At 45.2% G+C, this 27,073-nt stretch overlaps 1 protein-coding gene, 1 long non-coding RNA gene and 1 pseudogene across 2 annotated transcripts; 1 reads left to right on the top strand and 2 right to left on the bottom strand.

Annotated features, from left to right (window-relative positions):
* Positions 1-1,924: 1,924 nt before the first annotated feature.
* LOC135536162 (uncharacterized) overlaps positions 1,925-27,073 on the bottom strand; it is a 69,011-nt pseudogene continuing 43,862 nt past the window's right edge.
* LOC135536160 (uncharacterized) lies at positions 3,034-3,707 on the bottom strand. The gene is made up of 3 exons (XR_010454951.1): positions 3,522-3,707; positions 3,337-3,396; positions 3,034-3,104 (listed from the first exon to the last, which is right to left on the bottom strand). It is a non-coding gene; the product is annotated as an uncharacterized LOC135536160 (long non-coding RNA).
* On the top strand, positions 9,415-17,903 carry LOC135536156 (tripartite motif-containing protein 16-like). The gene is made up of 6 exons (XM_064962547.1): positions 9,415-10,062; positions 10,494-10,589; positions 16,279-16,512; positions 16,779-16,938; positions 17,064-17,123; positions 17,355-17,903. The coding sequence occupies exons 1-6, from the start codon at positions 9,466-9,468 to the stop codon at positions 17,861-17,863; spliced, it is 1,656 nt and encodes a 551-aa protein (XP_064818619.1). The 5' UTR covers positions 9,415-9,465; the 3' UTR covers positions 17,864-17,903.

Here is a 27,073-nt window from a genome sequence, read left to right as displayed (position 1 = left end):
CGACAAAAATGGCGAGCTTGCCAGGAGTGGCTACAAGGGACCAGCAAATGGTGGAGAACTCTATGACTGCAGACGGGTCTTTCTGGATGAATTGAGCAAACAGGTGGCCACCTAGATGAGAGGTAAGCTGTTTTTATTTAACTAGACAAGTCAGTTAAGAACAAATTCTTATTTACAATGACGGCCTACTGGGGAACAGTGGGTTAACTACCTTGTTCAGGGGCAGAACGACAGATTTTTGCCTTGTCAGCTCGGGGATTTGATGTTGCAACCTTTCAGGGAGTTGTCCCCAAACTCAACCCATTCATCTTATAGAATCAGTCAGGAGAGTCATTCAATTCATCTGGGGCATTGATTCCATCTCATTCATCTGTCCTGTTGACTGTTCTGTTCCGTCCAGTTTGAAGTGGCAACTGTCCATCTGCATGGTGGAATAGAATTAAATAAAAGACCTTTGGTTGCTGCCCTATAGTGTCTAGGAAATGTATCGATAGGGGACTGATCAGACAGGCAAAAATACATTTGTTTACTGCCTATTGTGCCGAGGAAGTGAATCAATTAGGGACTTCTCAGATAGGCAAAAATCCTGTTGTTACCGCTTGGCTGTGTTGAGGAAGTGAATCAGTAAAGGACTGCAAACAGACTTCCAGATAAGTGAGGCCTTGTTCAGGTGTGTTTTTGACCTACGGTTCACCAGCACACACACACACAATTTACTGGTTACGAATATGCATTAGTGGGGTTGATACTGTGGGATTTATCCTTACTTTCTGGTGAGACCAGAACAATCTCACAAGAAATGATAGAAACAGGTGGGATTTAATTATAAAATGTAATCTATTTAACCATTGCTTTATGAGATAAGTTGATTGGTTATTCAAATTAGTTTATTTTTGATTTATCATGTTTTTGAATCATGTTGGAGACTGGAGCACACTGCAGTCCCTTTCAGGTCCATAGGGGTTTACTGCCCCCTGCTGGAGACTGGAGCACACTGCAGTCCCTTTCAGGTCCATAGGGATTACTGCCCCCTGCTGGAGACTGGAGCACACTGCAGTCCCTTTCAGGTCCATAGGGTTTACTGCCCCCTGCTGGAGACTGGAGTCCCTTTCACACTGCAGTCCCTTTCAGGTCCATAGGGGCTGGAGACTTTTACTGCCCCCAGATGATGAGGCACACTGCATCAGGTACAGGCCCTCATCAATACAGGTACTGTATGTAGAACCATAGTAAAGACCAGTATGGACTATCAATACAGGTACTGTATGTAGAACCATAGTAAAGACCAGTATGGACTATCAATACAGGTACTGTATGTAGAACCATAGTAAAGACCAGTATGGACTATCAATACAGGTACTGTATGTAGAACCATAGGAAAGACCAGTATGGACTATCAATACAGGTACTGTATGTAGAACCATAGTAAAGACCAGTATGGACTATCAATACAGGTACTGTATGTAGAACCATAGTAAAGACCAGTATGGACTATCAATACAAAGTGACCATTTAGAATGAGGCCCAGTTCAATGAGAGGAAGTCTTAACAGAACTGGGGGATGACAGACAGGAAGTGGGGGGGTGGAGATCTAATATATTTTTGTGCCAAACACTAAAGCATGATATTGTAATAAATCTACACCCTATTCCCTACGTAGAACACTACTTTAGACCTGGTCAGAAGCACCGTAGTGCACTACGTAGGGAATAGGGAACCATTTGGAACAGAGACAGTAATTCCCCTGAACATCTTCCTCTTCCTCATCTGGTTTCTTGAACAGCCCTTCACTCCTCCCCTCTTCCTCCCCTCCTCCCTCTTCATTCTATTCTATCAGCCACACCACTAGCTCACCTCCACACAATACATTTACAAGTTAAAGACACACCTTGGAATAAATAACAAAAGGAAAACTATTACTAGATGAAGTTGAGTGTTTTTTATTATTTCCCATCACCATAAATCATATTTAATCACTGAACAGTAGCAGACCTAACTTCATCTGTTCCTGACTCTGGATAGTGGATTAAAAAGACCATCAATCTCCAATGATATTAAAGTACTATTCTGAACATTACTGATATACTGAGTGGCAAGTCAAGATATCTGCTGGTTTTATTGTTTGGTCAACAGCACCACCTGCTGGACAGGTTTAATGTTGCTGGACTGAGCAGTATGGGAGGATGAAAGATGACACATTTAGGGCCGGTTTCCTGGACATCTACATTGAACATACTGTTTAGTCCAGGACTAGGATTCATCTGTGTCTGGGAAACCAGACCATATAGTTTAGTAGAAAGGAAGTGATACCAGCTTGTAGTGGGCTGACTAGTCCTGAATTGTCCTTTAGTTCCTGGACCATTTTCCATGCAGCTCCAGGTGACAGAGAACACATCAATTAGGACCGAGCCAACAAGCTGATCAATGATACTGAGGAGAATTACATAGAGACAGAGAACCAACTGAGAAAACATATCAATGGTTCTGAATGACAACCAATATACATCAACACCAGACATCATGATTCATGGAAATGTACAAGATTAAAACATTGTATTGAATTTTAATTAATAACAAATCAGTTTACAGTTTAACCAGCTCAGCAGTATAATTATAACCATAGAGCCAAAACCCAGGATAGAGGGGCTGAGTGAATGTGGTCTGGACTCTGTGGAGGAGGGTCATTGTGTCAGAGACACTGTAGAAGGACAGAGTACCTGCCTTGTGATCCAGGTACACTCCTACTCTGGAGGACTGAGGGCCTGATACTTTAGTCTCAACATTATTGTGTCTGAAACAATAACCATCTCTATAGTAATATAAACTCCAGGACTTGTTATTGTATCCAAATCCACATCATTACCTCCTCTGTTCTGCTGATGTCTTTATATGAGACTGCTGTAGCAACACCACCAGTCCTCTCCACCTCCCAGTAACAGCGTCCAGACAGACCCTCTCTACACAGAACCTGACACCAGTTGGTGAATCTGTCTGGATGGACAGGATATGGTTGGACTTGGCCTGTAAGGTCACCTTTCTGTTCCCTTCAGACAGAGAGAGGAGTGTGTGTGCTGTGTTTGGGTCCAGTGTGAGCTGACAGGAATCTGGGAGAAGAGCAGAGACCAACGAGGGGAGTCAGAACAATAAGTTAAGTCAGATACTGTATCTCCCCTGTCTTTGATTAGAGCACAAGCAGAGATCAAATCAGAGAAATATGAGGAGTCAGATAGAGACCCAGTCTTTGATTAGATCTACTATTGCTATATATTTCTAGAGGGATTGTTAGGAGTGTCAGTAAAAAGAGACTGTTAGTTACTTCACAATAAAGAGACTCACATTGTAACAACTGTTCTATGGTCTTGGGCTCTGGAGGCAGTACAACATCCACTATATTCACTACAGACACACAAACACATTGACAGAGAGAGGGAATGTTATCATCAGACCATATTCCACATGTATATGACTAGTAGGGAACTTTCAATGGTCTAAAGTTGATGTTCTTATTGTTTTCAACACACCTGTAGTGGAGATCTTGGTCCATTCTCCTTTAAGGAAGTCTTCTAGTTTCTCTCTCAGTTCAGACACAGTGACTCACATCTCCAAAGGACTGAAGAGGACGGACAACGATGCTGGGTAAGTCTGAAGATACACTGATACTGGAGAGAGACTGATACCTCTGGAGAGAGAGAGAGAGACTGACAACTCTGGAGAGAGAGAGAGACTGATACCTCTGGAGAGAGAGAGAGAGACTGATACCTCTGGAGAGAGAGAGAGAGAGAGAGAGAGAGAGAGACTGATACCTCTGAGAGAGAGAGAGAGACTGATAACTCTGGAGAGAGAGAGAGAGAGAGAGACATACCTCTGGAGAGAGAGAGAGAGAGAGAGAGAGACATACCTCTGGGAGAGAGAGAGAGAGACATACCTCTGAGAGAGAGAGAGAGAGAGAGACATACCTCTGGGAGAGAGAGAGAGAGACTGATACCTCTGGAGAGAGAGAGAGAGACTGATAACTCTGAGAGAGAGAGAGAGAGACATACCTCTGAGAGAGAGAGAGAGAGAGAGAGACTGATACCTCTGGAGAGAGAGAGAGAGAGAGAGACTGATACCTCTGGAGAGAGAGAGAGAGAGAGAGAGAGAGAGAGATACCTCTGGAGAGAGAGAGAGAGAGAGAGAGACATACCTCTGAGAGAGAGAGAGAGAGAGAGAGAGAGAGAGACTGATACCTCTGGAGAGAGAGAGAGAGAGAGAGAGAGACTGATACCTCTGGAGAGAGAGAGACTGATAACTCTGGAGAGAGAGAGAGAGAGAGAGAGAGACTGATACCTCTGGAGAGAGAGAGAGAGAGAGAGACTGATACCTCTGGAGAGAGAGAGAGAGACTGATAACTCTGGAGAGAGAGAGAGAGAGAGACTGATACCTCTGAGAGAGAGAGAGAGAGACACTGATACCTCTGAGAGAGAGAGAGACACTGATACCTCTGGAGAGAGAGAGAGAGAGACACTGATACCTCTGAGAGAGAGAGAGAGAGAGAGAGAGAGAGACACTGATACCTCTGGAGAGAGAGAGCGAGAGAGACACTGATACCTCTGGAGAGAGAGAGCGAGAGAGACACTGATACCTCTGGAGAGAGAGAGCGAGAGAGAGAGAGAGAGAGAGAGAGACACTGATACCTCTGGAGAGAGAGAGAGAGAGAGACACTGATACCTCTGGAGAGAGAGAGACTGATAACTCTGGAGAGAGAGAGAGACAGGGACAGAGAGAGGGAGAGAGGGATGACAGAGAGAGAGAGAGAGGTTCCGGGTTGGAGCGAGCGGTCGCATCTACACTTCGGTCCGCAGGTAGTATAACCTTTCATTACATTTTCATTACATTTCATTATAGTACAACGGTTTGATTTGTCTAATCTTAGCTATTTCTTCTTAGCTAGCTACATAGCCGTCTTTGTATCAAAGATAATTGCGTAATTATCGTATTTCGTCGTCCTAACGTAGTCTACACTGCTATCTGCCCAGCAGCTAGCTAAGCAACTAGCTAACGTCTAAGACAATTGTGTAGTCTAGAGCGATTTTCTAGGTTAGCTAGCCAGCTATTGTCGTTCTTTTAACGTAACGTAACGCAATCAACACTGCTAGCTAGCCAGCCTGCCCCCGACTAGCAGCACTGTAGAAACTATTACAGTACAACGGTTTGATTTGTTTGATCGTAGCTAGCTAGCTACATAGCCGTCTTTATATCTAAGACAATTGTGTAGTCTAGAGCGATTCTCTAGGTTAGCTAGCCAGCTATTGTCGTTCTTTTAACGTAACGTAACGCAATCAACACTGCTAGCTAGCTAGCTAGCCCCAAATAGCAGCACTGTAGAAACTATTACACTCGACGGAACGACTTGATTAGTGTAGTGTCAACATCGCAGCCACTGCCAGCTAGCCTACAAAGTCAACAACGCAGCCACTGCCAGCTAGCCTACTCCAGCAGTACTGTATCATTTCAATCATTTTAGTCAATAAGTTTCTTGCTACGTAAGCTTAACTTTCTGAACATTCGAGACGTGTAGTCCACTTGTCATTCCAATCTCCTTTGCATTAGCGTAGCCTCTTCTGTAGCCTGTCAACTATGTGTCTATCTATCCCTGTTCTCTCCTCTCTGCACAGACCATACAAACGCTCCACACCGCGTGGCCGCGCCACCCTAATCTGGTGGTCCCAGCGCGCACGACCCACGTGGAGTTCCAGGTCTCCGGTAGCCTCTGGAACTGCCGATCTGCGGCCAACAAGGCAGAGTTCACCTCAGCCTATGCCTCCCTCCAGTCCCTCGACTTCTTGGCACTGACGGAAACATGGATCACCACAGATAACACTGCTACTCCTACTGCCCTCTCTTCGTCCGCCCACGTGTTCTCGCACACCCCGAGAGCTTCTGGTCAGCGGGGTGGTGGCACCGGGATCCTCATCTCTCCCAAGTGGTCATTCTCTCTTTCTCCCCTTACCCATCTGTCTATCGCCTCCTTTGAATTCCATGCTGTCACAGTTACCAGCCCTTTCAAGCTTAACATCCTTATCATTTATCGCCCTCCAGGTTCCTCGGAGAGTTCATCAATGAGCTTGATGCCTTGATAAGCTCCTTTCCTGAGGACGGCTCACCTCTCACAGTCCTGGGCGACTTTAACCTCCCCCACGTCTACCTTTGACTCATTCCTCTCTGCCTCCTTCTTTCCACTCCTCTCCTCTTTTGACCTCACCCTCTCACCTTCCCCCTACTCACAAGGCAGGCAATACGCTCGACCTCATCTTTACTAGATGCTGTTCTTCCACTAACCTCATTGCAACTCCCCTCCAAGTCTCCGACCACTACCTTGTATCCTTTTCCCTCTCGCTCTCATCCAACACTTCCCACACTGCCCCTACTCGGATGGTATCGCGCCGTCCCAACCTTCGCTCTCTCTCTCCCCGCTACTCTCTCCTCTTCCATCCTATCATCTCTTCCCTCTGCCCATACCTTCTCCAACCTATCTCCTGATTCTGCCTCCTCAACCCTCCTCTCTTCCCTTTCTGCATCCTTTGACTCTCTATGTCCCCTATCCTCCAGGCCGGCTCGGTCCTCCCTTCCCGCTCCGTGGCTCGACGACTCATTGCGAGCTCACAGAACAGAGCTCCGGGCAGCCGAGCGGAAATGAAGGAAAACTCGCCTCCCTGCGGACCTGGCATCCTTTCACTCCCTCCTCTCTACATTTTCCTCCTCTGTCTCTGCTGCTAAAGCCACTTTCTACCACTCTAAATTCCAAGCATCTGCCTCTAACCCTAGGAAGCTCTTTGCCACCTTCTCCTCCCTCCTGAATCCTCCCCCCCCCCCCCCCTCCTCCCTCTCTGCAGATGACTTCGTCAACCATTTTGAAAAGAAGGTCGACGACATCCGATCCTCGTTTTCTAAGTCAAACGACACCGCTGGTACTGCTCACACTGCCCTACCCTGTGCTCTGACCTCTTTCTCCCTCTCTCTCCAGATGAAATCTCGCTTCTTGTGACGGCCGGCCGCCCAACAACCTGCCCGCTTGACCCTATCCCCTCTCTCTTCTCCAGACCATTTCCGCAGACCTTCTCCCTTACCTCACCTCGCTCATCAACTCATCCCTGACCGCTGGCTACGTCCCTTCCGTCTTCAAGAGAGCGAGAGTTGCACCCCTTCTGAAAAAACCTACACTCGATCCCTCCGATGTCAACAACTACAGACCAGTATCCCTTCTTTCTTTTCTCTCCAAAACTCTTGAACGTGCCGTCCTTGGCCAGCTCTCCCGCTATCTCTCTCAGAATGACCTTCTTGATCCAAATCAGTCAGGTTTCAAGACTAGTCATTCAACTGAGACTGCTCTTCTCTGTATCACGGAGGCGCTCCGCACTGCTAAAGCTAACTCTCTCTCCTCTGCTCTCATCCTTCTAGACCTATCGGCTGCCTTCGATACTGTGAACCATCAGATCCTCCTCTCCACCCTCTCCGAGTTGGGCATCTTCGGCGCGGCCCACGCTTGGATTGCGTCCTACCTGACAGGTCGCTCCTACCAGGTGGCGTGGCGAGAATCTGTCTCCTCACCACGCGCTCTCACCACTGGTGTCCCCCAGGGCTCTGTTCTAGGCCCTCTCCTATTCTCGCTATACACCAAGTCACTTGGCTCTGTCATAACCTCACATGGTCTCTCCTATCATTGCTATGCAGACGACACACAATTAATCTTCTCCTTTCCCCCTTCTGATGACCAGGTGGCGAATCGCATCTCTGCATGTCTGGCAGACATATCAGTGTGGATGACGGATCAACACCTCAAGCTGAACCTCGGCAAGACTGAGCTGCTCTTCCTCCCGGGGAAGGACTGCTCGTTCCATGATCTTGCCATCACGGTTGACAACTCCATTGTGTCCTCCTCCCAGAGCGCTAAGAACCTTGGCGTGATCCTGGACAACACCCTGTCGTTCTCAACCAACATCATGGCGATGGCCCGTTCCTGTAGGTTCATGCTCTACAACATCCGCAGAGTACGACCCTGCCTCACACAGGAAGCGGCGCAGGTCCTAATCCAGGCACTTGTCATCTCCCGTCTGGATTACTGCAACTCGCTGTTGGCTGGGCTCCCTACAACTCATCCAGAACGCCGCAGCCCGTCTGGTGTTCAACCTTCCCAAGTTCTCTCACGTCACCCCGCTCCTCCGCTCTCTCCACTGGCTTCCAGTTGAAGCTCGCATCCACTACAAGACCATGGTGCTTGCCTACGGAGCTGTGAGGGGAACGGCACCGCAGTACCTCCAGGCTCTGATCAGGCCCTACACCCAAACAAGGGCACTGCGTTCATCCACCTCTGGCCTGCTCGCCTCCCTACCACTGAGGAAATACAGTTCCCGCTCAGCCCAGTCAAAACTGTTCGCTGCTCTGGCCCCCCAATGGTGGAACAAACTCCCTCACGACGGCAGGACAGCGGAGTCAATCACCACCTTCCGGAGACACCTGAAACCCCACCTCTTTAAGGAATACCTTGGATAGGATAAAGTAATCCTTCTCACCCCCCCTTAAATGATTTAGATGCACTATTGTAAAGTGGCTGTTCCACTGGATGTCATAAGGTGAATTCACCAATTTGTAAGTCGCTCTGGATAAGAGCGTCTGCCAAATGACTTAAATGTAAATGTAAATGTTACACCATAATTTGCAAATAACTTCATTAAATGTGATTAAATGTGATTTTCTGGATTTTTTCTCATTTTGTCTGTCATAGTTGAAGTGTACATATGATGAAAATTACAGGCCTCTCATCTTTTTAAGTGGGAGAACTTGCACAATTGGTGGCTGACGAAATACTTTTTGCCCCACTGTATCTAGTCTCCCTTATGGCTATTTTTAAAGTTTGATTGTATTTTTGAAAGTGTTAGATAATTCTCAATCTGCGTTTGTGTCTTTTCTAAGAACAGTCCTTATCCGTGGTACTGTATATAAACTACATACCTTACCTCCTCAGTCCTTATCCGTGGTACTGTATATTAACTATATACCACACCTCCTCAATCCTTATCTGTGGTACTGTATATTAACTATATACCACACCTCCTCAGTCCTTATTGATTAATTACAACACATAGGTGTATTATAAGGCATTATAAAGGTCATTAAAATAATGATACATACGTACTTCATAGAAACTGTTACCCTTCATATATTCTAACAATTCACATTTTAAGATTCATGATGTCATTTGTTCCATGTTAAGGGCTCTTACCTTGGAACAAAACTATTTGTCTCCTCTTGCTGTTGCATGCAGTTCCCTCTCTCTTCCTCCAATCCTCTAACCCCTCCCTCCTTCTAACCCCACCCCTCTGGCAGAACCAGGAAGTCCCTCCCCTTCCCACAAACGCTCTTCTGAGGAAACGAAACTGATCTGAGTCTCTGTCTCGTCTGTCTGTGTGAGAGTGAACAACCGTCCAAATGGCTCAACAGGGAGATCTGCTGGACCAGGACCAGTTCTGTTGTTCTGTCTGTCTGGATCTACTGAAGGAGCCGGTCACTATTCCCTGTGGACACAGTTACTGTAGGAGCTGTATTGAGGGCTGCTGGGATCAGGATGATCTGAAAGGGGTCTATAGCTGTCCTCAGTGCAGAGAGACCTTCACTTCAAGGCCTAATCTGAGGAAAAATAACATGTTGGCTGAGCTGGTGGAGAAACTGAGGAAGACAGGACTCCAGGCTGCTCCCCCTCCTGCTCTGTGCTATGCTGGACCTGGAGATGTGGCGTGTGATTTCTGCACTGGGACCAGAAAGCAGAAAGCCCTCATGTCCTGTCTGGCGTGTCTGGCCTCTTACTGTGACACTCACCTCCAACCTCACTATGAATTTCCTGGTTTCAAGAAGCACAAGCTGGTCAAAGCCACCGCACAACTACAGGAGAAGATCTGTTCTCATCATGACAAACTGCTGGAGGTTTACTGTCGTACCGATCAGCAGTGTATCTGTTATCTGTGTACAATGGATGAACATAAAGGCCATGATACAGTGTCAGCTGCAGCAGAGAGGACTGAGAAACAGGTAAGACCAGAACCACTTGTTGGTGGCTGTCTGATAAACTAAGAATTAAAGATACAGTAGGAACTAAATCTGTTTGAATATGAGATCACTCAAATGAAATAGATCCACAGCAGAACAAATATGAACACAAACCTTGAGTATATAGATATGTTAACCCAGATTCTCCAAATGCATCACCATTTTCTAAAGTCAATCACTATAATCATTTTGAATGGCTTTTTATGAGTCCAAAGTTCAGTCTCAACCCCTTGATACATGTAGGCCTACCATAAAAACTATAATCATTCACATAGCAACATAATATCATATTGTAAAGGGACTTCCTCAGGATTGTTGACCTACCTCTCTATGGGTCCTATGTCACATTACTATACTATTGATCTACTGGACTAATAAAGCTTGATAGCTCATTGAAGAGTGATTCTCCACAGAGGCAGCTGGGGATGAGTCAGCAGAAGGTCCAGCAGAGATTCCAGGAGAGAGAGAAGGAGCTGAAGGAGCTCCAACAGGCTGTGGAGTCTTTCAAGGTGAGTATTGTTGACCAGAGGAGACACACCATTTCACTTCTCTCCTCCAGTCAGAGAGAGAGAGAGAGGGGCCCCTGTCCAATCCCACTGACCCCACTGTTGGGAACAGGCTGTCTGGACCCCTTTCAGAGAATAGACTGGTTCATGTAACCGACTGGGCTGCCTCATCACATAACCATGAGTAACCATGACGACTCATGTCCCCTATACATTAAAATGGAACTGTCTCTCTCTCAATTGAATTAAATTCATAGGGCTTTATTGGCATGGAAATATATGTTTACATTGCCAAAGCATGTGAAATAGACAATAAACAAAAGTGAAATAAACAATCAGAAATGAACAGTAAACATTACACTTGGAAGTGATTTGGGGGATGGGGGAGGGTCTATTAGAAGTTAGTAGGACTCTTTTATTTTCTCAGAAGTACTGAGTTCGGTAGGAGGATTTAGAGGTGTAAACCGTGATTGAACACACTCCACCACAGTAGGTGGCGCCATGCACCTTTAACAATGGTTTGAGGACCTCCATTATATCATAGAAGAAGTTGGTCTGTGAGGGTTTTAATGTTGGTTTGTGGACCACACCTCTTAAAGGATAGGGTGCAGCATTTTTACCTTTTGATAAAAAGCATGTGGGTTTTGTTGTTCAACTTCCTGCTACTCATGCCAGGACTATAGTATATGATTAGTATGTGTGGATAGAAAACACTCTGAAGTTTCTAAAACTGTTTCAATCATGTCTGTGACTATAACAGAACTTATGTAGCAGGCAAAAGCCCAAGGAAAAACTGTTCAGAAAAACAAAAATCCCTCTGGCAGTTCCCTGAATTGTCTTTGTCAAGGGAAATTAGATAGCGCCCAGTTTACAGTTCCTACAACTTCCACAGGATGTCACCAGTCTTTGGGTTGAAGTTAATCATTGGTGAAACGAAGAAGAGGCAGAGGTTACACTGTGGATTATGTTATGGAAGAGAGAAAACCGTGCATGTATTGTTGACTTGCTGTTATTGAATACAGATCGCCCCGTCAACAATTTGATCGATTATTAACGTTTAAAAATACCTAAAGTTGGATTACAAAAGTAGTTTGAAGTATTTTGGCATAGTTTTAAGCAACTTTTAAATGTTTTGTCATGACGTTGCGTTTTGGAAAGCTGTTTTTTTCTGGATCAAAACGGGCTTTATAAATGGACATTTTGGGAAAACATGGACGGAATTAATCGAAAAAAAAGGACCAATTGTGATGTTTATGGGACATATTGGAGTGCCAACAAAGAAGCTCGTCAAAGGTAATGCATGTTTTATATATTATTTCAGCGTTTTGTGTAGCGCCGGCGACGCTCATTCATTTGTTTACATCTCGTTCAGGTGGTTCAGGGGGGTGCATGCTATCAGATAATAGCTTCTCATGCTTTCGCCGAAAAGCATTTTTAAAATCTGACATGTTGGCTGGATTCACAACGAGTGTAGCTTTAATTGAGTACCCTGCATGTGTGATTTAATGAAAGTTTGAGTTTTATCGCGTATTATTTGAATTTGGCGCTATGCATTTCCCCAGGCTATTGGCCACACGAGACGCCTCCATATCCCCAAAATAAGATTTGAGGACCTCCATTATATCATAGAAGAAGAAGTTGGTCTGTGAGGATTTTGTTGTTCCTGAGGAGGGCAACTATTATTTTTATTTTCAAGTATTTTCAGAATGTATTAAAGCCAAAGCTAAAGCTTCCCTAAACAATTCAATATCAGTCAATATATTTTCTCTGATTTATTTTCTCTCCGTCAACCGTTCCATCGCATCTTAACCGTCTTACCGGGCGGGCACTAGGACCCGGGGAGGCTGCTGCTGCAGAGGCTGCTGCACCGCTCGTGACTGTCAGTCCTCCTTGTAGCTCATTGGTTAAGCTGTGGCTCGAGACTGTTAACGGTTAACGGACAGGAAACGGCTCTGACAGGTCACATTCATGTCGAGGCAGTGATGTGAATGTGTGGTAAGTTAGAATAGAGAGAGAGAGTTTTCACTACTATAGACTTTGGTCATAATCAAAGCTTTGTTAACCAATAGGTTTTTATGTGAGGCTGCCTGTAAGTTACAGTGTAACAGACGTTACTAACGGTAACGGTGCCTTTTAAATTCGACATAAGTTATGTGGCGATGATATCTAGTTAACGTTGTATTTAATGTAGTGTAATGACCTGACTCGATCATAAAGGAACAATTGTCCAGACAGAGGATTGAGTTACGAATTGACGGTTTATTAGCAACTTTACACAGGCTACTGTTTGGCCTGAGCTCACGCCAAATAAATGAAAGATACCCCACAAGCCAATCGGGACCTTCTCTTGTGAAGCCCAGACGTCAGAGAGAGAACAAAGGCTGAAGCTTAACTTCCAATGCCCCGCCCCCTCCACGCCACTCCGCCAACCACCAGGATGCCCGGCATCAGAACATCCCAGGCATTCCTGTGATTGGCAGATAGCAGGTTGATTGGCATGTCGGACCCCGCGAACACTGGGAACTGGTAAGTACAACACAACCAGCTACTAGCCGAACACATAACACACAGCTGTCTGTGCGGGTCGCTACAGTAGTTTTACTATCTGTGCCAGGCTATAAATGACACAGATAATATCTAGTTAACGTTGTATTTAATGTAGTTTTACTATCTGTGCCAGGCTATAAATGACACAGATAACTAGATATTAACGTTGTATTTAATTGATCACAGCTTTCTGCTTTCCATGTAGAGTTTTTGGTAAAAAACATTACATTTGATTATTTTGTCAGCAAAAAAATGCAAAAAATCTTTGTTTATCTTTGTCAAACAGGCTGGACGTCCTCCCAAAGATATGCTTAAAGTTCTGAATGATGATATGAGATATATATATATATGATATACCAAGAGGTGTTCTGTACCTGTCTGTCCAGGAGGGAGGAGAGTAGAGCAGGACCAAGAGGTGTTCTGTACCTGTCTGTCCAGGGGGAGGAGAGTAGAGCAGGACTAAGAGGTGTTCTGTACCTGTCTGTCCAGGAGGGAGGAGAGTAGAGCAGGACCAAGAGGTGTTCTGTACCTGTCTGTCCAGGAGGGAGGAGAGTAGAGCAGGACCAAGAGGTGTTCTGTACCTGTCTGTCCAGGAGGGAGGAGAGGAGAGTAGAGCAGGACCAAGAGGTGTTCTGTACCTGTCTGTCCAGGAGGGGGAGAGTAGAGCAGGACCAAGAGGTGTCCTGTACCTGTCTGTCCAGGAGGGGGAGAGTAGAGCAGGACCAAGAGGTGTCCTGTACCTGTCTGTCCAGGAGGGGGAGAGTAGAGCAGGACCAAGAGGTGTTCTGTACCTGTCTGTCCAGGAGGGGGAGAGTAGAGCAGGACCAAGAGGTGTTCTGTACCTGTCTGTCCAGGAGGGAGGAGAGTAGAGCAGGACCAAGAGGTGTTCTGTACCTGTCTGTCCAGGAGGGAGGAGAGGAGAGTAGAGCAGGACCAAGAGGTGTTCTGTACCTGTCTGTCCAGGAGGGAGGAGAGGAGAGTAGAGCAGGACCAAGAGGTGTTCTGTACCTGTCTGTCCAGGAGGGAGGAGAGTAGAGCAGGACCAAGAGGTGTTCTGTACCTGTCTGTCCAGGAGGGGGAGAGTAGAGCAGGACCAAGAGGTGTCCTGTACCTGTCTGTCCAGGAGGGGGGAGAGTAGAGCAGGACCAAGAGGTGTTCTGTACCTGTCTGTCCAGAGGTGTTCTGGACAAGGCCTGGTCTGACTCAATGAGGTGCAGAGAGGCTACTGTCTCTCTCTGTCTCAATTCAATTCAAAGGGCTTTATTGGCATGGGAAACATGTGTTAACATTGCCAAAGCAAGTAAGGTAAACAATAAAAATTAACAGTAGACATCACACATACAGAAGTTTCAAAACAATAAAGACATTACAAATGTCATATGTTATATATATATATATATACAGTGTTTTTACAAGGTACAAATGGTAAGGACACAAGATAAAATAAATAAGCATAGATATGGGTTGTATTTACAATGGTGTTTGTTCCTCACTGATTGCCCTCGTCTCTCTGTCTCAATTCAATTCAAGGGGTTTTAATGGCATGGGTAACATGTGTTAACATTGCCAAGGCAAGTAAGGTAGATAATATATAAAGTGAAATAAACAATAAAAATTAACAGTAGACATCACACATACAGAAGTTTCAAAACAATAAAGACATCACAAATGTCATATTATATATATATACAGTGTTTTTACAATGTACAAATGGTTAAGGACACAAGATAAAATAAATAAGCATAGATATGTGTTGTATTTACAATGGTGCGTGTTCTTCACTGGTTGCCCTTTTCTCGTGGCAACAGGTCACAAATCTTGCTGCTCTGATGGCACACTGTGGAATTTCACCCAGTAGATATGGGAGTTTTTCAAAATTGGATTTGTTTTCGAATTCTTTGTGGATCTGTGTAATCTGAGGGAAATATGTCTCTCTAATATGGTCATACATTGGGCAGGAGGTTAGGAAGTGCAGCTCAGTTTCCACCTCATTTTGTGGGCAGTGAGCACATAGCCTGTCTTCTCTTGAGAGCCATGTCTGTCCTACGGCGGCCTTTCTCAATAGCAAGGCTATCTCGTCTGAGTCTGTACATAGTCAAAGCTTCCCTTAATTTTGGGTCAGTCGCAGTGGTCAGGTATTCTGCCGCTGTGTACTCTCTGTGTAGGGCCAAATAGCATTCTAGTTTGCTCTGTTTTTTTGTTAATTCTTTCCAATGTGTCAAGTAATTATCTTTTTGTTTTCTCATGATTTGGTTGGGTCTAATTGTGCTGCTGTCCTGGGGCTCTGTAGGGTGTGTTTGTGAACAGAGCCCCAGGACCAGCTTGCTTAGGGGACTCTTCTCCAGGTTCATCTCTCTGTAGGTGACGGCTTTGTTGTGGAAGGTTTGGGAATCGCTTCCTTTTAGGTGGTTATAGAATTTAACAGCTCTTTTCTGGATTTTGATAATTAGTGGGTATCGGCTCTAATTCTGCTCTGCATGCATTATTTGGTGTTCTACGTTGTACACGGAGGATATTTTTGCAGAATTCTGTGTGCAGAGTCTCAATTTGGTGTTTGTCCCATTTTGTGAAGTCTTGGTTGGTGTCGGACCCCAGACCTCACAACCATAAAGGGCAATGGGCTCTATGACTGATTCAAGTATTTTTAGCCAAATCCTCTCTCTCTCTCTCTCTCTCTCTGTCCGTCCCCCCTCTCTCTCTCTCTCTCTCTGTCCGCCCCTCTCTCTCTCCGCCCTCTCTCTCTCTCTCTCTCTCTGTCCGCCCCTCTCTCTCTCTCTGTCCGTCCCCCTCTCTCTCTCTCTGTCTCTCTCTGTCCCCCTCTCTCTCTCTCTCTGTCCGCCCCTCTCTCTCTCTGTCTCTCTCTGTCCGCCCCTCTCTCTCTCTATGTCCTCCCCCCTCTCTCTCTCTCTGTCCGTCGGTCACTCTGTCTTTCTGTCCGTCCCCCTCTCTCTCTCTGTCCGCCCCTCTCTCTCTCTCTGTCCGTCCCCTCTCTCTCTCTGTCCGTCCCCCCTCTCTCTCTCTGTCTGTCCGTCTCTCTCTCTGTCTGTCCCCCCTCTCTCTCTCTGTCCGTCCCCCTCTCTCTCTCTCTGTCCGTCCCCCCTCTCTCTCTCTCTGTCCCTCTCTCTCTCTGTCTCTGTCTCTCCAGCGCTCTGCACAGTCAGCAGTGGAGGACAGTGATCAGATCTTTACTGAGCTGATCCGCTCCATTGAGAGAAGGAGCTCTGAGGTGAAGGAGCTGATCAGAGCCCAAGAGAAGGCTCAAGTGAGTCAAGCTGAAGGACTCCTGGAGCAACTGAAGCAGGAGATCGCTGAGCTGAGGAAGAGAAGCACTGAGCTGGAGCAGCTCTCACACACAGAGGATCACATCCATTTCCTCCAGGTAACTAAACTGTCTTGTTACATGTGATATGAAATTAACTTCATGGGAAATGTCTCTCTGTCCGTCTCTCTCTCTCTCTCTCTCTCTCTCTCTCTCTCTCTCCAGAGGTATCAGTCTCTCTCTCTCTCTCTCTCTCTCTCTCCAGAGGTATCAGTCTCTCTCTCTCTCTCTCCTCTCTCTCTCTCTCTCTCCAGAGGTATCAGTCTCTCTCTCTCTCTCTCTCTCTCTCCAGAGGTATCAGTCTCTCTCTCTCTCTCTCTCTCCAGAGGTATCAGTCTCTCTCCAGTATCAGTGTATCTTCAGACTTACCCAGCATCGTTGTCCGTCCTCTTCAGTACTTTGGAGATGTGAGTCAGACTGTGTCTGAACTGAGAGAGAAACTAGAAGACTTCCTTAAAGGAGAATGGACCAAGATCTCCACTACAGGTGTGTTGAAAACAATAAGAACATCAACTTTAGACCATTGAAAGTTCCCTACTAGTCATATACATGTGGAATATGGTCTGATGATAACATTCCCTCTCTCTGTCAATGTGTTTGTGTGTCTGTAGTGAATATAGTGGATGTTGTACTGCCTCCAGAGCCCAAGACCAGAGAACAGTTGTTACAATGTGAGTCTCTTTATTGTGAAGTAACTAACAGTCTCTTTTTACTGACACTCCTAACAATCCCTCTAGAAATATATAGCAATAGTAGATCTAATCAAAGACTGGGTCTCTATCTGACTCCTCATATTTCTCTGATTTGATCTCTGCTGTGCTCTAATCAAAGACAGGGGAGATACAGTATCTGACTTAACTTATTGTTCTGACTCCCCTCGTTGGTCTCTGCTCTTCTCCCAGATTCCTGTCAGCTCACACTGGACCCAAACACAGCACACACAGACCTCTCTCTGTCTAAAGGGAACAGAAAGGTGACCTGTACAGGCCAAGTCCAACCATATCCTGTCCATCCAGACAGATTCACCTACTGGTGGCAGGTTCTGTGTAGAGAGGGTCTGTCTGGACGCTGTTACTGGGAGGTGGAGTGGACTGGTGATGTTGTTACAGCAGTCTCATATAAAGACATCAGCAGAACAGAGGATGATGGTGGATTTGGACACAATAACAAGTCCTGGAGTTTAAAGTACTATGGTGGTGGTTATTGTTTCAGACACAATAATGTTGTGACTAAAGTATCAGGCCCTCAGTCCTCCAGAGTAGGAGTGTACCTGGATCACAAGGCAGGTACTCTGTCCTTCTACAGTGTCTCTGACACAATGACCCTCCTCCACAGAGTCCAGACCACATTCACTCAGCCCCTCTATCCTGGGTTTGGTCTCACTGGTTCTGCTGAGCTGGTTAAACTGTAAACTGATTTGTTATTAATTAAAATTCAATCCAATGTTTTAATCTTGTACATTTCCATGAATCATGATGTCTGGTGTTGATGTATATTGGTTGTCATTCAGAACCATTGATATGTTTTCTCAGTTGGTTCTCTGTCTCTATGTAATTCTCCTCAGTATCATTGATCAGCTTGTTGGCTCGGTCCTAATTGATGTGTTCTCTGTCACCTGGAGCTGCATGGAAAATGGTCCAGGAACTAAAGGACAATTCAGGACTAGTCAGCCCACTACAAGCTGGTATCACTTCCTTTCTACTAAACTATATGGTCTGGTTTCCCAGACACAGATGAATCCTAGTCCTGGACTAAACAGTATGTTCAATGTAGATGTCCAGGAAACCGGCCCTAAATGTGTCATCTTTCATCCTCCCATACTGCTCAGTCCAGCAACATTAAACCTGTCCAGCAGGTGGTGCTGTTGACCAAACAATAAAACCAGCAGATATCTTGACTTGCCACTCAGTATATCAGTAATGTTCAGAATAGTACTTTAATATCATTGGAGATTGATGGTCTTTTTAATCCACTATCCAGAGTCAGGAACAGATGAAGTTAGGTCTGCTACTGTTCAGTGATTAAATATGATTTATGGTGATGGGAAATAATAAAAAACACTCAACTTCATCTAGTAATAGTTTTCCTTTGTTATTTATTCCAAGGTGTGTCTTTAACTTGTAAATGTATTGTGTGGAGGTGAGCTAGTGGTGTGGCTGATAGAATAGAATGAAGAGGGAGGAGGGGAGGAAGAGGGGAGGAGTGAAGGGCTGTTCAAGAAACCAGATGAGGAAGAGGAAGATGTTCAGGGGAATTACTGTCTCTGTTCTAAATGGTTCCCTATTCCCTACGTAGTGCACTACGGTGCTTCTGACCAGGTCTAAAGTAGTGTTCTACGTAGGGAATAGGGTGTAGATTTATTACAATATCATGCTTTAGTGTTTGGCACAAAAATATATTAGATCTCCACCCCCTACTTCCTGTCTGTCATCCCCCAGTTCTGTTAAGACTTCCTCTCATTGAACTGGGCCTCATTCTAAATGGTCACTTTGTATTGATAGTCCATACTGGTCTTTACTATGGTTCTACATACAGTACCTGTATTGATAGTCCATACTGGTCTTTACTATGGTTCTACATACAGTATCTGTATTGATAGTCCATACTGGTCTTTACTATGGTTCTACATACAGTATCTGTATTGATAGTCCATACTGGTCTTTACTATGGTTCTACATACAGTATCTGTATTGATAGTCCATACTGGTCTTTACTATGGTTCTACATACAGTACCTGTATTGATAGTCCATACTGGTCTTTACTATGGTTCTACATACAGTATCTGTATTGATAGTCCATACTGGTCTTTACTATGGTTCTACATATAGTACAAGTATTGATAGTCCATACTGGTCTTTACTATGGTTCTACATACAGTACCTGTATTGATGAGGGCCTCATCATCTGGCAGTAAAACCCTATGGACCTGAAAGGGACTGCAGTGTGCTCCAGTCTCCAGCAGGGGGCAGTAAACCATATGGACCTGAAAGGACTGCAGTGTGCTCCAGTCTCCAGCAGGGGGAAGTAAACCCTATGGATCTGAAAGGGACTGCAGTGTGCTCCAGTCTCCAGCAGGGGGCAGTAAAACCCTATGGACCTGAAAGGGACTGCAGTGTGCTCCAGTCTCCAGCAGGGGGCAGTAAAACCCTATGGACCTGAATGGGACTGCAGTGTGCTCCAGTCTCCAGCAGGGGGCAGTAAAACCCTATGAACCTGAAAGGGACTGCAGTGTGCTCCAGTCTCCAGCAGGGGGCAGTAAAACCCTATGAACCTGAAAGGGACTGCAGTGTGCTCCAGTCTCCAGCAGGGGGCAGTAAAACCCTTTGGACCTGAAAGGGACTACAGTGTGCTCCAGTCTCCAGCAGGGGGCAGTAAACCCTATAGACCTGAAAGGGACTGCAGTGTGCTCCAGTCTCCAGCAGGGGGCACTAAAACCCTATGGACCTGAAAGGGAAAGTGAGGAATAAAAATCAAAGGTGAATTTACATTGATGTTTCCACGGAGACCTGAATCATATCCACGAGGCACCAAACTGAAGAAAATGAACAGAAACACGGAGGGACTAACTGAACTAAAATAATTCTGTTGCTAAATGTTTTGCTACAGTGTTCTCTAATCAATAACACCCTGGATTCAAATACTATTTGAAATCTTTCCAACACTTTGAGCATTTCCTTTGTCCTCCAGGTCGGCGGGGTTTGTTTGTACTTTTAGGACTTTTCTATTGGTTCCATTACAACAAACTCAAACACTGCTAATTAAATATTCAACATTATTTTAACGCAGGTCTGTTTCCACATGCAATAAGCCTGTAACGTCTTGTATGATCTCATCAGGTAAAGGTGTGTCAAATGGAAGGGCAAGTCTCACCACTGAGAGGAAAACATCACTGGTCCACCTCTGCATCAGGTCAGCTATGTTGATCAGTACTGTCCCAGGGATGCTGGGAGCAGAGATGAACTCCCTGACCTGGTACCACCTATGGAGTTGTCATTTTAATATCAGTTTAACCCCATTACTGCTATAACACATAAACCATGTTAATAGAATGAAATGGATCCAGGTTCCATTTATTCTACATCAGATTTACTGCCTGTGGAACACTTCTCCATAGTGTCTGAAATCAAGATGACTGCAGGTCTGAATCCCAAACTAATGGGGGAAATGGATCCATCTAATAAGATGGTATTAGAGGTATGGACCTTTCTATTGGGGTGAATCATCCCCTTAACATACAGTACCAGTCAAAAGTTTGGACACACCTACTCATTCAAGGGTTTTTCTTTATTTTTACTATTTTCTACATTGTAGAAACATAGGGAAGACATCAAAACTCCAAAATAACACATGGAATCATGTAGTAACCAACAACGTGTTCAACAAATCAAGTGGAGGCCAGGTCATCTGATGCAGCACTCCATCACTCTCCTTCTTGGTCAAATAGCCCTTACACAGCCTGGAGGTGTCATTGACCTGCTGGAAAACAAATGATACTACCACTAAGCACAAACCAGATGGGATGGCGAATCACTGCAGATTGCTATGGTAGCCATGCTGATTAAGTTTGCCTTGAATTCTAAATAAATCACTGACATTCACCAGCAAAGCACCATCACACCTCCTCCTCCATGCTTCACGGTGGGAGCCACACATGCAGAGATCATCTGTTCACCTCCTCTGCTTCTCACAAAGACATCACACCTCCTCCTCCATGCTTCACGGTGGGAACCACACATGCAGAGATCATCTGTTCATCTAATCTGCTTCTCACAAAGACACGGTTGGAACCAGATATCTTAAATTTGAACTCATCAGACAAAAGGACAGATTTCCACCGGTCTAATGTCCATTGCTCGTGTTTCTTGGCTCAAGCAAGTCTCTTCTTATTATTGGTGTCCATTAGCAGTGGTTTCTTTGCAGCAATTGATAGTGAGGGTGTTTTCTGTTAACAGAATGTGTTTCTTGTTAAAAGGCTGAATATCAATAAAGGGAATAAGCAAAGACACTGTGGAATTCTGGGATTGAGTTTACTTATTGGTATAATTATATAGTGAACTATAGTTATCTGTACTTATTGGTATAAATCTATAATGAACTATAGTTATCTGTACTTATTGGTATAATTATATAGTGAACTATAGTTATCTGTACTTAATGGTATAATTCTATAATGAACTATAGGGATCTGTACTTCATCCTATAATGGCCCATAGTAATATTATAGTCTGATAATGGCATGTAGCAATCTTATAATTTCCTATAGTAATCTGTACTTATTATTTCCTGGAAATAATGTATAGGTGCGCCACCAATATAATTGATCCAAGGAACTAGAGGGGAGGGGAACCCCGCCTAGAGGAAAGAACTTAGATTTGGAAACAATGGTGGAGTAAAGCCGAGGGGATCTGGTTATTAGCATAAAGTGGAGGGACGATGACACCTCTATAAGCATGAAACTGTATAAAAGGACTGAGACTGAGTCCGGCAGTTGGTCCATGGCCCAGCTTGTTACTTTGTAACAAAGTCTATTTGAATTCACAAGTTCTGGTATCTGAGAAATATAATTGAGCAAATATTTCCACAACAAAAATGGCGAGCTTGCCAGGAGTGGCTACAAGGGACCAGCAAATGGTGGACAACTCTGTGACTGCAGACGGGTCTTTCTGGATGAATTGAGCAAACAGGTGGACACCTAGATGAGAGGTAAGCTGTTTTTATTTAACTAGACAAGTCAGTTAAGAACAAATTCTTATTTACAATGACGGCCTACTGGGGAACAGTGGGTTAACTGCCTTGTTCAGGGGCAGAACGACAGATTTTTGCCTTTTGAGCTCGGGGATTTGATGTTATAACCTTTCAAATGATTAGTCCAATGCTCTAACCACTAGACTACCTGCCGCCCCAGTTCTTACTTATAGTTAATTTTTTTGTGATTCTTTTCGAGAGCCTGCCTAAGCAATAGAAACACCAAGTAGGTTTCTCAACATTTATTGAACTAAAGCTTTCGGGAGCTTCTGAATTCAATAAATGCATGAAAGAATAAACATAAAAAATGAAAAAGCTTTAAGGGTTGTAACAGTCTAAAATAAATATTAGTGTGGCCGCTGCAGATTGGGAGTGTGTGTTTCATCTGTTCTGGATGGTTCAGTTCAGTGGGGTTATTCACCTGTCTTGTTCAGGTGCTTCATCTGACCAGTCTGTTCAGTCTGTTTGAGTTAGGATTGTGTTGATTCAGTTGGGCCAAACTTGTCAGACTGAGTAAGGTGAGTCATTCAATTCATCCAGCTCGCTCATTCGCTCATCTGGGGCATTTATTCCATCTCATTCATCTGTCCTGTTGACTGTTCTGTTCCGTCCAGTTTGAAGTGGCAACTGTCCATCTGCATGGTGGAATAGAATTAAATAAAAGACCTTTGGTTGCTGCCCTATAGTGTCTAGGAAATGTATCGATAGGGGACTGATCAGACAGGCAAAAAGACCTATGTTGACCGCCTATTGTGAAGATGAAGTGAATCAATTAGGGACTACTCAGATAGGCAAAGATCCTGTTGTTACCGCTTGGCTGTGTTGAGGAAGTGAATCAGTAAAGGACTACTCAGACAGGTAAAACCCTGTGGTTACAGCTTGGCTGTGTTGAGGAAGTGAATCAGTAAAGGACTACTCAGACAGGTAAAACCCTGTGGTTACCGCTTGGCTGTGTTGAGGAAGTGAATCAGTAAAGGACTACTCAGACAGGTAAAACCCTGTTGTTACCGCTTGGCTGTGTTGAGGAAGTGAATCAGTAAAGGACTGCTCAGACAGGTAAAACCCTGTGGTTACCGCTTGGCTCTGTGAGGAAGTGAATCAGTAAAGGACTGGTTTAGACAGGTAAAACCCTGTAAAAGTTACTGCTGTTGGTGCTGAATGTTGACCCTGGGTCACTTGACTGTGACCTGTGTAGGGAGGAAACAGTCCCACACTACTTCTCCCGGACCGTCACTTGACTGTGACCTGGTAGGGAGGACGCACCCAGTCCCACACTACTTCTCCCGGACCGTCACTTGACTGTGACCTGGTAGGGAGGACGCACCCAGTCCCACACTACTTCTCCCGGACCGTCACTTGACTGTGACCTGGTAGGGAGGACGCACCCAGTCCCACACTACTTCTCCCGGACCGTCACTTGACTGTGACCTGGTAGGGAGGACGCACCCAGTCCCACACTACTTCTCCCGGACCGTCACTTGACTGTGACCTGGTAGGGAGGACGCACCCAGTCCCACACTAAAGGAGGCAAGTGTGAATGGTACATGAATAACCATTGAAGTAATATAATACTAGAAGAACAGTCAGGATGAATTAAAAATACATGAACATTATTAAATTAAATGGTAATAAATATCATGACGATAAATACAGGCTGCAAATATGAGTAAAACAGCAGTATAAATTCTGGGCGCCAGGCGTCCCCTATGTAAGAAATGTTGACACTAATAGAAATGTTTAGAAATGGGGAAAACGCAGCAGGAAAATGGGCACTAAATGGTCAGAGGAGGGAACATTTGATGTCTCAGTATGTGAGGAAATGGAAACTCTAATAAAAACACATAAAACAAGTGACCCAGGAAAGAAAAGGATCAATAAAAGACGAGGTGTTAAACATGTTCAAAGCAGAAGGATTGTTGAAAAGTACAAAGAAAACTAGAGGAATGTTGAAGAAAGAATGAAAAGTCAGACAGGAAGAAGGTGGAATGGTTGGCAGAACCTCCACCCTGCACCAGTGGGTAAAACCTCCACCATACACCAGTAGGTAAAACCTCCACCATACACCAGTAGGTAAAACCTCCACCATACACCAGTATGTAAAACCTCCACCATGCACCAGTGGGTAAAACCTCCACCATACACCAGTAGGTAAAACCTCCACCATGCACCAGTGGGTAAAACCTCCACCATACACCAGTGGGTAAAACCAGGGTAAAACCTCCACATACACCAGTAGGTAAAACCTCCACCATACACCAGTGGGTAAAACCTCCACCATACACCAGTGGGTAAAACCAGTAGGTAAAACCTCCACCATACACCAGTAGGTAAAACCTCCACCATGCACCAGTGGGTAAAACCTCCACCATACACCAGTGGGTAAAACCTCCACCATACACCAGTGGGTAAAACCTCCACCATGCACCAGTGGGTAAAACCAGTAGGTAAAACCTCCACCATGCACCAGTGGGTAAAACCTCCACCATGCACCAGTGGGTAAAACCTCCACCATACACCAGTGGGTAAAACCAGTAGGTAAAACCTCCACCATACACCAGTAGGTAAAACCTCCACCATACACCAGTGGGTAAAACCAGTAGGTAAAACCTCCACCATACACCAGTAGGTAAAACCTCCACCATACACCAGTGGGTAAAACCTCCACCATACACCAGTAGGTAAAACCTCCACCATGCACCAGTGGGTAAAACCTCCACCATGCACCAGTGGGTAAAACCTCCACCATGCACCAGTGGGTAAAACCAGTAGGTAAAACCTCCACCATACACCAGTAGGTAAAACCTCCACCATACACCAGTAGGTAAAACATCCACCATACACCAGTAGGTAAAACCTCAACCATACACCAGTGGGTAAAACCTCCACCATACACCAGTAGGTAAAACCTCCACCATGCACCAGTGGGTAAAACCTCCACCATACACCAGTGGGTAAAACCAGTAGGTAAAACCTCCACCATACACCAGTGGGTAAAACCTCCACCATACACCAGTAGGTAAAACCTCCACCATACACCAGTGGGTAAAACCTCCACCATACACCAGTGGGTAAAACCTCCACCCTGCACCAGTGGGTAAAACCTCCACCTGCACCAGTGGGTAAAACCTCCACCATACACCAGTAGGTAAAACCTCCACCATGCACCAGTAGGTAAAACCTCCACCATGCACCAGTGGGTAAAACCTCCACCATACACCAGTGGGTAAAACCTCCACCATACACCAGTAGGTAAAACCTCCACCATACACCAGTGGGTAAAACCTCCACCATACACCAGTAGGTAAAACCTCCACCATACACCAGTAGGTATAACCTCCACAATACACCAGTGGGTAAAACCTCCAACATACACTAGTAGGTAAAACCTCCACCATGCACCAGTAGGTAAAACCCCCACCATGCACCAGTGGGTAAAACCTCCACCATACACCAGTAGGTAAAACCTCCACCATGCACCAGTGGGTAAAACCTCCACCATACACCAGTAGGTAAAACCTCCACCATACACCAGTAGGTAAAACCTCCACCATACACCAGTGGGTAAAACCCCACAATGCACCAGTATGTAAAACCTCCACCATGCACCAGTGGGTAAAACCTCCACCATACACCAGTAGGTAAAACCTCCACCATACACCAGTAGGTAAAACCAGTAGGTAAAACCTCCACCATGCACCAGTAGGTAAAACCTCCACCATACACCAGTAGGTAAAACCTCCACCATACACCAGTAGGTAAAACCTCCACAATACACCAGTATGTAAAACCTCCACCATGCACCAGTGGGTAAAACCTCCACCATACACCAGTAGGTAAAACCTCCACCATGCACCAGTGGGTAAAACCTCCACCATGCACCAGTAGGTAAAACCTCCACCATACACCAGTAGGTAAAACCTCCACCATACACCAGTAGGTAAAATCTCCACCATACACCAGTGGGTAAAACATCCACCATACACCAGTGGGTAAAACCCCCACCATACACCAGTGGGTAAAACCCCACCATACACCAGTAGGTAAAACCAGTAGGTAAAACCTCCACCATACACCAGTGGGTAAAACCCCCACCATACACCAGTAGGTAAAACCAGTAGGTAAAACCTCCACCATGCACCAGTGGGTAAAACCCCCACCATACACCAGTGGGTAAAACCTCCACCATACACCAGTGGGTAAAACCTCCACCATACACCAGTAGGTAAAACCTCCACCATAAACCAGTGGGTAAAACCTCCGCCATACACCAGTAGGTAAAACCTCCGCCATACACCAGTAGGTAAAACCAGTGGGTAAAACCCCCACCATACACCAGTAGGTAAAACCCCCACCATGCACCAGTGGGTAAAACCCCCACCATGCACCAGTTGGTAAAACGCCCTGGTGTCCAGAGTGGTGGAAATAAAGAGAGAAACAAAGGTGGAAGATGAGAAGGAGACTCCCTCTGTGGCCTCTCAGGTAAAAGAAAATGACCTGGAAAGGACAGGGGAGACTGAGCAATGTGCAGGAAGGAACCCAGAAAAGTTGAACAGTTATGAAAGATTATGTGGAAACAGGAAGTGTGAATGATTTGGTAATATGGGTTATTAGTAATAGTGATATTTAAGGTGCAATACTGGAATAAGACATTAAGTCATCCATATTCTCCAGTAATACATTTATAGTTTAGGTTCTAATAAAAGGTATTAAGTGTTGTGACCAATGAATTATTATCCGGGGAAGTGGGTAGCGCTGCCTTGGAAAATAGTTAATAGAAGGTGTGTATTATTTAAAGAAGGGAAAGGTTTGGGAACAATAACGACCCCGTTTCTCCCTGTCAGATGGAGGATTTTAATAAAGCCATGGAGTCGCTGA

This window comes from Oncorhynchus masou, unplaced genomic scaffold (assembly GCF_036934945.1).
Source record: "Oncorhynchus masou masou isolate Uvic2021 unplaced genomic scaffold, UVic_Omas_1.1 unplaced_scaffold_564, whole genome shotgun sequence".
Taxonomy (NCBI): domain Eukaryota; kingdom Metazoa; phylum Chordata; class Actinopteri; order Salmoniformes; family Salmonidae; genus Oncorhynchus; species Oncorhynchus masou.
This window is presented reverse-complemented; position numbering and strand designations above follow the sequence as displayed.